This window comes from Mycosarcoma maydis, chromosome 1, assembly GCF_000328475.2.
Source record: "Mycosarcoma maydis chromosome 1, whole genome shotgun sequence".
Classification (NCBI taxonomy): domain Eukaryota; kingdom Fungi; phylum Basidiomycota; class Ustilaginomycetes; order Ustilaginales; genus Mycosarcoma; species Mycosarcoma maydis.
Genome location: NC_026478.1, coordinates 226,781 through 238,496, shown reverse-complemented (window position 1 = coordinate 238,496; position 11,716 = coordinate 226,781). Strand labels below are relative to the sequence as shown.

The following is an 11,716-nucleotide window of genomic DNA, read 5'->3' as shown; positions in this document are numbered from 1 at the left end:
TAAACATTCGTCACATCTTTGTATCTAGCTCGAATTAGAGTCGTCATACTGGCATGAAGACATGTGTGGAATAATCCGAGAGCAACATTCGTGATTCGTCACGATTCATGAATTAGTGTGGAGGAAAAGTTCATATTGCAGAGGTTGCGATGCAGCTTCCATGCATAACTGCGACATTCGAATGTGCTGAACGTTGCGCAAGTTACAGTGCCTTCTGTTTGCATACTGCAAACATACCAAGATCAAGGTTCGCCGTACGTCGCAAATGTTACTCAAACAATCACACACTTGTTTATGTCACGCTTGTTCCGTTTGGCTGCAGCAGCTCATTAAGCTCGAATGCCAAAGTAAGATGGAATTACAGCGTGAAGACTCACGACTGATGCGTGCAAGATAATCATAAATGCTTCTCCCTCAATTTTGTGTGAGAATTAAGACAATGATGTCCGGGAATATGCTCTGTAGAGAGGAAAGAATCGAGGTCCGAAGCGAGGGCGAAGCAGAAAGACAGAAAGAAAACGCTCATGCCCATCGTCCGAGCAGCGCCATGAGACCAGCGCCGGTGAGCATCTCGAGAATGCTGATGACAACCTTCTTGAGAGGCGCGTTGCGCATCTTGTCGTTGAAGATGAACTCGTGTGCAAGCAGTTCAACAGTACCCGTGTAGAGGAGGATACCCGCCGAGACCGAGTCAAAGATACCGGTGACGTAGGCGGCGGTGGCCGAGTCGCCGTTGTAAGTGTGACGTACACCGAGACCAATAGCGATACCGATGGGAGTGACGAGACCGTAGAGGATAGCTCCCAGTGTTGGAATCCACGACTTCATGCCGAGAGGAAGGAATGCGAGACGGGTACCCAGACCGAGACCCTCGAACATTTGGTGGAAAATGATGACGATAAAGAGGACGGTAAAGTCGGAGGTGGTGCCGAGGGTGATACCGATGATGATCGAATGGAACACGACGCCAAACTCTAGGATCATGACGCCGAGGATTTCAGATGCTTGGGTAGTGAGATCAAGTTTGGTAGAAGCGGTTGAACTCGAGTCAGCGACCATTTTGGCCTCGGCGGCTGAGTCGGCACCAGGAACAGCAGCAGCGTTTTCAACGTCGTCCGAAGAGACTGACTTGATTGCGTTGTGGTTGTGCTGTTCTTCTTGAGCGAGGTTGGGGTTGCCGCCATGCTCCATGGCGTGATGGTGACCACCAGCATGGGAGTCGTAGGCGAGCTTATTGGCGTATTGGCTTCCAACCCGGAAGGCGAGCACCTCGACGACAAAAACAGCGAACATGGCGATCATGGCAAATGCAAAAGCGAAGGGATAGTTCTGGAAATCGCTGCTAAGACATGGCGATCCGAGCTCCTCATCACTCGCGGCAGGTGCTAAGAGATGGATGAAAGCAGTGGCGATAATGACACCAGAACCGAAGTATTTGGCAAAATCGAAAGCTTCGCGGTTGATGGAGAGTCGCGGAATACGACGTGTAACGATAGGGAAAAGGGTCAAGGCCGTGGACGATGCCCAAATGATAAAGATGGCACCGATACGCAGACCGATCGATCCACTGCCGTTGTCGACGGGACCAGTGCACTGAATTTCGTCAGCCATGATGAAAAAGTAACAGGGAAAGGGCCGAACAGAGTGGGTGTGGAAGGGGGAGGGTAGAGGTCGTTGTCAAGACGGCTGAGTGCTTATATCTCTCTAGGTAAAGGGATGGCAGAAAGGAAAGAGAAAAAAGTGTGGCGATAAGAAACAAAGAGGACGAATCTGAGTTTGAATACAAGCACGTAGAGGCAAGGCGAGGCTCGTGGAGGGCAGAGGGATTCAGGAACGATGAATGAGTTTTGTTTAGCGAGTCGTTCTTGAATCGTGAGACGAGGGTGAAGTGCAGAGCACGGCAGACTGGCAAGGTAACACTCGGCTGCAGCAACGGCAGGTTGAATGCTATAGCTTGAAACCTTGCGAATGGCCGGCTGAACAGGGAGCAATGGCAATACGCCGTCGGCCAAGTGAGAAAGGAGCCGATGGCAAATGCTGCGGGCCGCGGTGGTCACTTCGGCAGGTTCGGGGATGCAGACGGAGGCCAAATCAATGAAAACAGCACGGAAGAAGATGCGGAAGGGAGGCTCGAGGTACGAGGCACGAGGCACGAGTGTTGAGATGTAGAGCGTGAACCATGTGTATGGCGAAGAGAGTCACGTAAATCAAGGAGGAGGATGGGGAAGAAAGCTGGTGGAAAGTTTTCTGGTTTGACGACCCTTGCAGTTGTGAGTTTCTGTATGCCTGCATGAAACTATAGTACGGCTAGCATCTTGCCATACACGGATACCTTGCCTTTCTAGAATCTATCGGGTTCCCGTGCTGGTCCCAGTCTCAGTCAAGATTGCCGTTGGTTAACCGCTGCGATGGTCGAGAAAGCCCGAACTACGTCGCTTAAAACGAGCGCTGATGCAATGGACATTCGCGATTCGTTATAACGCATCATACTTTTGAGCCTTCGACGACCTTGATACTGTCAGTCTTTGAACGCTATCGATCTGTACTCATGTGACTGTTGTGTAGATCTTTTCGCACCGCAGCGTATTTAGACGGTGCGTCCTCGGTCAGAAACCGCTGCTGTTCAGGCGGCGACGAGCGTAAATAGACAGAACAGACAGTTGGTCCATTCGAACGAGCTGCACAATATCCAAGACATTCACAATTCTAAATGCAGCTGTGGGTCCAGAAAAAAAAACGAATTCACGATTGTTGGAAAAGGAGGACCTCTCCAGTTACGCAGACCACATGCGGCGGCGGGGTTGGTGGGGAAACGTGGGTGGAAACCAACCAGCTGCTGCTCACGTCACTGTATTTTCAAGCTTTTTTTTGCAACGTACATCGTACATGCTTAGCTTTGCAGCAACCACAAACGCGTCAACTTGGTCCAACGTATTTTCTTCAGCGACTCGACAATCGTAAATCTTCTCTTTTTAGTGCGACGGTGGACGAGTACGCAAATCACGAATCACGAATGCAGAAGGCTTCACTGATTGATCCATTGCCACCTCTCTGGGACACATTGTGTGCCTGAAAACTTACATGTTCGAGAATAACTGTCGGAGAAGCCTGGTCATCACGAAACCGAAATAGCTTCACTGGTGCGCATTGACGAATCTTGACTTGTATTGAGGAAGATGCACGCCAGTCAAGTTAAGAATCGTGACTGTCTGACAGTGCGCGCCTCACCTCCGAATCGTGGATCAAAAACTGAGGCACCCTAAAAGGAAAAAAACAAAACAAAAACAAAAACAAAAACAAAAAAAAAGTTGCTAGCATGTCCAATGAATCTCGATCCTTTTAACGATCTGAGCCCGATGCCACAGGCCATAAGTGGAGGTTTTGCCTTTGACTCGAAAACAAAAAGCTCGTGAAGCCGTTTCCCTGAACAGTTTGAACAATTCAGTCGTGAGTGCGTAAGCAAACCAGCTCGCGCCTTCTTCTAAGAAGAGCATCAGCGTAGGAACCGCCATTCACATTGAGAGAAAGAACACTACCGTTCCGGCATTCTGCACATCCTCTCGACGCTGGCAAAATGGTCGGAAAGATCCTCGACTTTGAATGCGCCGTTATCACCGGCGGTGCAGGAGGACTCGGCTATGCAATGGCCGAGTACTTTCTCTCGCAAAATAAAAAGGTCATCCTCGTCGGTCGTACCGAGTCCAAGCTAGTGCAAGCATCAAAGAAGCTCTCAAATGCTCCTTATTACGTGCTCGACACTGGGAATGTGCACGAATTCCCAGCGTTCACGCAAAAGCTGCTGTGCGAGCATCCCGAGGTGGACTGCCTGATTAACAACGCTGGAGTTCAGCGACCGCTCGAAGTACAGAATCTCGCGCTGGACAAAGTAGACAACGAGATCAACATCAACATTCGCGGACCAGTGCATCTCGCAACTGCCTTTCTGGATCACCTCAAAAGCAAGAAGCTTGGCGTGATCATGAACGTCAGCTCCGTATTGGGTTTCGTACCATACAGCATCATCAACCCAAATTACAACGGCACCAAGGCCTATATCCACTTCTGGAGTGAGGCGCAGAGGATACAGCTCAAGCATACCAATGTGAGGGTGGTGGAGATTGTACCGCCAAGTGTAGGTACTGATCTGCATAGGGAAAGGGAGAATCCGGACGACAACAAGAAGCATCTGGGAGCTATCAATTCGTTGACAGTGCAAGAATTCATGGACGACTTGGTCAAGGGGCTCAAGGCAGACCAGGACGTGATCAGCGCTGGGTCAGGTATTGCACTCGTCAACAAATGGGACAACGCCTTCAGGGAGCAGTTTCAGAGCGCTGCTGAGAAGTATCAGCCCAAGTGAATTGTACGTTGCTCAACGGAATTCGTGCAGCACACCCACCTTCCTCGATCCATTAAGCTTTCTTGTTGATGGAGGCAATAGCCTAGATCACTTTTGTTACGAATGACCTTTCATTGAGCTCTGGCAACGCGGGGAGCATTGATCGAGTCGCTAAGCCTGAGACAAACGTGCACACTGCACCTTGCACCGTGTACCACGTGTGGTACAACCTTGGATGATGTTAGACTGAGCACCCACGAACTTGGCATTCAATCGCAAAGACTCGCCATCTCGCCCACGGTTGAATCGCTAGTCTTCCATTCGTAAAAGGCGAAAGGAACTGTCTACGCGATAGATGGCAAGACCTGCTCAACTGCCGCCAATCACGAAGCGACAGCGTTAATCGCGCAACAGAAGAACATTCACGATTCGTGATTCCATTCCCTTTCCCTGTTCTTCTCTGCAGTTCGCTTGCCCGATCGCTAGATGTAATATAATATTTGATTGGCAGTTACTTGATGGGGACTCTTGAAATGACGCACGACGAAATTCACGATTTTCGCTACAATCACGAATCACGAATCACGAATGTGGCGAATGCCAAGGTTGGTGAAAGTCATGACGACACAACAGCTTTCGGCACGGCTATGTTATATTCGTGATTATAAAGTCCAAGAAGCCTGAATGAGCGCTCCTTCCGTTAAAACGTACAAATCACATTGCACTGACATCGTCAACATGTCGAAGAAGATTCTGGTTGTATTCACCTCGCACACCAAGCTCATTGGGTCGGACCATCCGACAGGTTACTACCTCCCCGAGATCGCCCACCCGTACTACATCCTCAAGGATGCCGGCTACACTCTCGTCTCGGCTTCACCCAAAGGAGGCAAAGCGCCTCTCGATCAGTCGTCCGTCGATGCCTTCAAAGACGACGCTGACAGTGTCAAGTTCCTCAACGACACCGAAGCTCAGGACTGGGTGAACAACACCAAACGTCTCTCGGAGTTCTCTGCTTCTTCCGTCTCTGAATTTGACGCCATCTTTTATCCCGGTGGGCACGGACCATGCTTCGACCTACCCGTCGACACCACCTCGCAGGAGCTGATCAAAACCTTCTACGAAGCAGGTAAACCCACCTCTGCCGTGTGCCATGCTCCTGCTGTTTTCGCGGACGTCAAGCTCAGCGATGGTAGCTACCTGGTCAACGGTAAGAAGATTACCTGCTTTACCAACCAAGAAGAGGAACAGGCGGGTCTGACCAAGGCTATCCCTTGGCTGGTCGAAAGCAGGCTGATCGAACGCGGTGCCACGTTTGAAAAGGCCGAGCCGTGGGCCGAAAAAGTCATTGTGGATAAGACCGGCGGCAGAGTGTTGATCTCTGGTCAGAACCCGGCTAGTGCTGCTGCGGTCGGAAGGCAGATTCTGGCTGCTCTCCAGGCTTGATCGTTCCCTTCAAGCTGCAGCTTTACAAGCAATGACCAATTCATTCAAAGTTGTGACTGCAATCTTTTGCACATTCGTGAATCACTTCTGAACACACGTTCGAGTGGAAAGGTTCGACCCTGTGACCACAGCGATATGAGTGAACGGTAAAGCTACAAGGCGGATCTGCGCCACAAGCCCGTAAGAGAATCAAATGGCAAGCAGTGCTAGATTAGGTTCCTATTCGCTAAATGAGTCGTGATGGGAATGCATCTTGCTGCCACTCTTCTGTTCGGTTTGCGGGGCGGTTGGGGTTTCGCGTTGGTGACAAAGTGCTCCCTCTTGTGGTCTTCTCACTTCACTCGTGAGTCAGTGTAAGCGAGGAGCTCTTTCACTGATCTCGTTTTGCCCTGGCATTGGCTCTCGACCCTTTCACAGTCTTGAATACAGACTCCAGCACAGTCAAATGAGCGAGTCAACATCAGCCGACCCTCCTCATGCTGTGAAGAGGTCATGCTAGCGCTGCTCCGATACATAATGCACATGCTCTGATTCCAAGCCTCGTCAGCTTATAGAAAATGATGGTAATGTGCGACGGGCTAGAGTGATGTCGCGAAAGACGGTTGAAGTGGAAGAACTAGGTCTGAGTGTCGAACAAGCGGTCTCCAGTATCGCCCAAGCCTGGCAGGATGAGACCCTTTTCGCTGAGCTGAGGATCAACGTGGCCGACCCAAACCTCGAGCCCTGGCACTGATTTGACCACATTCTCGAGACCCTTCTGAGACGCGAGAACGCAGAGGAACTTGATTTTCTCCACTGGAATGCCCCAATCCAGAATCATTTGGATACACGCCTGCAATTGAAACACAACAATCGAAAGTTCAGCTATCGAGGATCGGCTAATCGAGAAAGGATAAGTGCAAAGTCGGTGAGAAGGATGCGAGAGTACTCACCACAGCTGTGCCACCAGTTGCGATCAGTGGATCGAGGATGATCACCTGGTCGACAGTGGGAGAGACGGGCAGCTTGTTGTAGTATTCGACGGGCTGAAGCGATACTTTTTCTCTGAAAAGACCAATATGAAGCACCGATGTGTTTTCGGGGAGCAGTTCCAGACACGCTTCAGTCATTCCAAGACCAGCCCGGAGAATGGGGACGAGACCAATGCGTTCTGAGAGCTGTTCGCCCTGAAAGGTGGCCAACGGCCCTTGGCCTTGAACTTGCTTAACGGGAAGCGAGCGCGAAGCTTCGATACAGAGGACCGACGAGATATTCCTCACAAGTGAGCGGAACTCTGCAGAAAGGTATGGGAGAAAGAGACGTTCAGCAACAGAAGAGCCTGGAGGGTAGAGATGAAAGTTGACTCACCCTTGGGCGAGGTATCCGCAAGGCGCAGATTCGCCAAATGATGTGAGATCAGAGGATGCGAGACGACGTGGATACTCGATTGTGACATGGTGACGGAAGAGCGAAGCTTTAAGGACTAGCTGCTTGCTGGTGAAGATGAGAGTAAGGAGGGCACTTCGGCTTGTGTGATACACAAGTATGTCTTTAACCAGCGACGAGGTCGATAACTAGTAAGTCGAAGCGGAGATCGGCTGCAGAGATGATGGTCAAAAGTGGCGCGGTTGTGGAAGGGGAGGCAGGGTTTTAGGGATCAAATGACTGCAACACGAGGATGATAAGGGCAGCAGAGGCGTCAGTCGTGAGTCGTGAGGCGTGAGTGTTGATGTGGAGATTCGTTGCTGCTTCGGATCCTCGGAACACACATGTAAAACCATTACTCGTTGGACCCTGGCCAGCCAGCTCTTTATCTCTGGCTCGCACATGGCCGTAAGATTTTCATTCGTGCTCCACGATTTGCCGTTGCGTTCATTCGAGAACGGTTCCACGACTGCTTCCGTTGCGCTGCCAGCCTGTTTTGCAGGTGCAACTCACTGTCATGGGTTGTCAGATGGATGTTTTATCGGGATGTGGGGATGTGTTGGCGTTAAACCACTGCATGTGCGCGGGCCAGCTTTTCGTTAGTTGAGGTCGAGAACACGTGAATCACGAATGAATCTCTTGAAGCTTAACCGCTATACCAAAAGGGTGTTTAGACAACCAATCGGATTCGTGATTTGGATTGTATCCTGCAACTGAATCACGAATCTCGAACCACGAATCCTCCATTTTTGGATCTTCAAAGATATTCATGAGAGACCCTAACAGTGAACCTGAAAAGGCACGAGGCTTGAGGCACGAGACACGAGACTCACGCTGAGCTCCGGCTTTCTGTTGACCCGACGAAATTGATCCGGTGAACCGCCCTTCGTACTCCTCACATTCGTGATTCTTGATTGTGATTTCTGGCTTTCAGACGAGCACCCGTTGCGCTCCGCATTCCATCACAGACAGCACCTTGATCAAGATGGCACAGACAAAGGAAGATCAACAAAAGCACGCATATGCTGCTACGCTGCAGCGACTCGAGCGCATCCGCAACCACCTTGATACTCGTCCTCGTTCGGGTCGTCTTGCGGGCAAAGTGGCCATCATCACCGGCTGCGGCAGTCTCTCGGGTATTGGGTGAGTGCTTGAACCTCTTATGTTCTCAATTTTTTCCTCCTGCTTTCTGTAGGCTGACGACTCATTTGCGTTTGTGATGGATAGGCGAGCTACAGCGCTTCAGTTTGCACACGAAGGCGTCAAGCACATTTACGTATGCGATATCGACGATGAGAATCTTCCTTTGCTCAAAGAAACCATTGCCAAACGATATCCTGATGTCAAATGCACCGCCATCGCCTCTGATGCCGCCGAAGAAGCTTCTGTTACCAGCATTATCGACCAAGCCGTGGCTGACAATGGTCACTTGGACATTTTCTTTGCCAACGCCGCTCGTGCCACCGGCGCACCTATCACCGCAACCGACGTGGAAGACCTCGAAACCACGCACCACATCAACGTCACCTCTTGCTTCCTCGCTTGCAAATACGCCTCGCAAGCAATGCTCAAAACTCACCCTAAGCATAAACCCGAACCCAGCGGTTCCATCATCATGACCGCCTCGGTAGCCGGGATCCGATCCGGTGCCGGAAGCGTCGATTACTCGGCCAGTAAAGCCGCTGTTATCAGCTTGGCACAGACGACATCCTGGCAGCTGCAGAGAACCAATATCAGGGTGAATGCGGTCTGCCCAGGTCTGATCGAAACAGGAATGACCATGCCCACGTTTGAAATGGCAAGGGAAAGAGGTACGGCAGGTAAGATCGGTCAGCTCAACCCAACCGCAAGGTACGGTGTCGCCGCCGAGATCGCTAACGCTGTCACATTCCTGGCTTCGGATGAAGCAACGTATGTCAACGGTGTCGCGCTGCCAGTAGATGGTGGCTTGCAGGCGAGCTTGCCGGTCGTTCCCGGCAAGTTTCACTAGAGATGCACAAGCTTTTGACGCACACGTACGTTGCATCAACACGACGCTACGATGCCAATGCAGGAAAATAGTCAGATTCAAGAATGCTATGTGTCTGCAAAGATGCGAATATTTCGAAGGCGTGTCGAGTTTGAGGGTCATGCGTCTCTAGCAGCTTCATATGCGTCCTTGTCCTCAAGGAACTGAATATAAGCCAAGGCAGCAGAAATCCAAAATTCTTTCGGTAGACCTACGGCTTGCATAGCGCTAGTCTGTAGTGTCAGCCTGCCGCGAGTATGAGAGTTCCACATCCATCGTCCGCTTTGATCTTGAAACCGGACCACCTCAACGCTTTTGGCTGTTGTGGCTTGTTGTGTAGTGGCGGGCGGATTGAGCCAGTGGAGACTGAAAGATTTATCGGCATCCAGCGACAGGGACGGTCGAATCTCAGCCGGAAGTATCGAGCACGCCCAGCGTACCCAGCTTTGTGTAGTGGCTTTCGAGTTTGGGCCCTGCCCGTCGGTCAACAGGAAAGTCGACACGTGAGGTGCCAAAGGCGAGGCTGGCAGGCTGGGCGTCGAAGCCAACGAGGGCGAGTAGGGCCGGTCTCCACTTGGTGATTGCGGTAAGGATGCAGATGGTGTGGATGCGGCCGGAATTGCAAGACGTGATGGCGGCAGGTGGTTGCGTGGCTGGGAGGCAGGCGTAGCAGGCTCGTCATCCGTCTCTGGAATCCTGGGACTTTTCGCGATGGTTGAGCTGGCACGCTTACTTGGCTGCCGAGAGTCGAGCAAATTGGTGGCTGAGCCAGTAGCGCCGCTTCTTCTTCTTGTATGTCCACCTGATGATGACTTACGATCTTGTCGCCCTGTCACAGCTACTGCTACATCTTGTACTTCGTTTCGTTGGGCACCCACGTCTTCTTCAAGGCGCACAGTAACTCCGTGGCATGTGCCATTGGATTCTCTACTTGTAGTCGCTGCCGCAATGTCATCACCTTGATGTCGTAAGCTATCAGAGGAGGTGCTGATGCGAGCTCGACAAAATTCGAGTGCGTGCATCCTGACTCTCGTATTCAGTGAGAAGGAAAGTGGAGTCGCGGTTGGATCATAATTGTCGCCAGAGTCCGAGCGAAACGAGATTGCGGTCCCGGGCGGCATAGCAGGAGAGCGTAGATACAGATACCACCCTCTCGTTGGCCGATGGATCGTCCATGACGTGGCGCCCGTATTTGCATCTATGATGCTGTCGACAATCTCATGACGCTCTGTCAGAGCCCGTTCGCGAAAGTATACTGGGTGCAGAGGTTGTTTGCTAGACGATGCTTCTTGACTGACTTGCAATCGTAGATCGCTGACGCCATTCGTATCCGTATGTACTATGTAGCTAATGAGATCATTATCACTTGCTGATGGTGTTGCATCTGTATTGAATGGCATTGATTGGCGTGCCGGCGACGAGGAAGCGGCGGGAGGATATCGGTGCTGTTGCTCTGTTGGCGGAACTTGGACCCTATGGTCTGTGATCATGCCGATTGATCTTTGATCGCTATGATCACGCCGCGGTCATGAGATGAAGTGGTGGGTGAGAAGAAGGGGGCTGAGACGTGTGTATGCGGTGCATATGCAAACGCAATGCGGGCTGTGTGTTGTTTCACAGGGTCGCGAGGTTCGGTGTTGGTAAGACGAGCGCACCAGAGTCGTGAGTGTCGGTGTCCAAAAAAGTCTCCGTTGCACACGGTTGTCGCGTGGCATTCGTGATTCGTGATTTCTTGGCCTTGGGCTTCGATTGAAAATGTGAGATCGCCCAAGTTGATTGCCATCCCTCGAATTTATCCGGGATTTGTCTCAGTTACGAGTCCGAGTTCGGTGAATCCCGGCTGAACTTGCTTCCGACTTGAGTGCCTGACTAGGTGTCCAACCTGCTAAACCTCGACCGATGCTTCCTTTTCATCGTACAACTCCTTGCAGACCATAAAGCCAGGATGCTATGGGAAGTGAACACGGCCCCCGAGCCAGTCTTTGCAGATGTCGAGAGCTTGCCCAAGATTTTGGCGCAGCGAAGGATCACCAACATTCGCAAAAAGCAGCTCATCAAGGCTGCCTCGCGCAATTATGACGATCCACCCCCTCCGCCCAAGCCAGACGAGTGCTGTGGAAGTAGCTGCGACCCTTGTGTCAAGACACTGTGGAAAGAGGAGCTCGAGTGCTGGCGTGAAAGGTGGGGCGCTGGGGCACAAGAGAAATCCTCATCAGCTAATCAAGCCAAGAGTGGCGGAGCAAACCCAATGCCTAAGACCACCACGATTCCTGGCAGCTTCGACTGGTGAAGCGCGGCCTGTAACACCTTCGATGGTTTACAACTCATCGAGGTCGCATGACACGATGGACTCCAGCCATCGACATGAAATGACATTCACGATTCATGGCCCGAAGCACCACTGCGAACTGGAGCAACGATGAAGCGACAAGGAGCCGGAATTCCATCGACTTGGGCGTCGCGAAACGCGGCACTCACAGTCACGAGGCTTTATTTTGGCCGATGGGACGTGCAATAAG

The 11,716-nt window shown here is 51.5% G+C and overlaps 7 protein-coding genes across 7 annotated transcripts; 4 read left to right on the top strand and 3 right to left on the bottom strand.

Annotated features, from left to right (window-relative positions):
- Nucleotides 1–522: 522 nt before the first annotated feature.
- On the bottom strand, nucleotides 523–1,611 carry UMAG_00096 (putative zinc transporter II; the record flags this gene model as incomplete). Its single annotated transcript, XM_011387758.1, has 1 exon — nucleotides 523–1,611. One exon carries the CDS (start codon nucleotides 1,609–1,611, stop codon nucleotides 523–525), a length of 1,089 nt encoding a protein of 362 aa, XP_011386060.1.
- A 1,963-nt stretch (nucleotides 1,612–3,574) lies between these two features.
- UMAG_00095 (uncharacterized protein) lies at nucleotides 3,575–4,360 on the top strand (the record flags this gene model as incomplete). The annotated part of the gene is made up of 1 exon (XM_011387757.1): nucleotides 3,575–4,360. One exon carries the CDS (start codon nucleotides 3,575–3,577, stop codon nucleotides 4,358–4,360), a length of 786 nt encoding a protein of 261 aa, XP_011386059.1.
- Nucleotides 4,361–5,077: 717 nt separating this feature from the next.
- On the top strand, nucleotides 5,078–5,785 carry UMAG_00094 (uncharacterized protein; the record flags this gene model as incomplete). Its single annotated transcript, XM_011387756.1, has 1 exon — nucleotides 5,078–5,785. The coding sequence occupies one exon, from the start codon at nucleotides 5,078–5,080 to the stop codon at nucleotides 5,783–5,785; it is 708 nt and encodes a 235-aa protein (XP_011386058.1).
- Nucleotides 5,786–6,401: 616 nt separating this feature from the next.
- On the bottom strand, nucleotides 6,402–7,220 carry UMAG_10021 (putative uracil phosphoribosyltransferase; the record flags this gene model as incomplete). Its single annotated transcript, XM_011388309.1, has 3 exons — nucleotides 6,402–6,617; nucleotides 6,718–7,058; nucleotides 7,133–7,220. 3 exons carry the CDS (start codon nucleotides 7,218–7,220, stop codon nucleotides 6,402–6,404), a joined length of 645 nt encoding a protein of 214 aa, XP_011386611.1.
- Nucleotides 7,221–8,174: 954 nt separating this feature from the next.
- UMAG_00092 (uncharacterized protein) lies at nucleotides 8,175–9,179 on the top strand (the record flags this gene model as incomplete). The annotated part of the gene is made up of 2 exons (XM_011387755.1): nucleotides 8,175–8,332; nucleotides 8,417–9,179. The coding sequence occupies 2 exons, from the start codon at nucleotides 8,175–8,177 to the stop codon at nucleotides 9,177–9,179; spliced, it is 921 nt and encodes a 306-aa protein (XP_011386057.1).
- Nucleotides 9,180–9,316: 137 nt separating this feature from the next.
- Nucleotides 9,317–10,687, bottom strand: UMAG_00091 (uncharacterized protein; the record flags this gene model as incomplete). Its single annotated transcript, XM_011387754.1, has 1 exon — nucleotides 9,317–10,687. The coding sequence occupies one exon, from the start codon at nucleotides 10,685–10,687 to the stop codon at nucleotides 9,317–9,319; it is 1,371 nt and encodes a 456-aa protein (XP_011386056.1).
- Nucleotides 10,688–11,142: 455 nt separating this feature from the next.
- UMAG_00090 (uncharacterized protein) lies at nucleotides 11,143–11,487 on the top strand (the record flags this gene model as incomplete). Its single annotated transcript, XM_011387753.1, has 1 exon — nucleotides 11,143–11,487. The coding sequence occupies one exon, from the start codon at nucleotides 11,143–11,145 to the stop codon at nucleotides 11,485–11,487; it is 345 nt and encodes a 114-aa protein (XP_011386055.1).
- Between the last annotated feature and the right edge of the window lie 229 nt (nucleotides 11,488–11,716).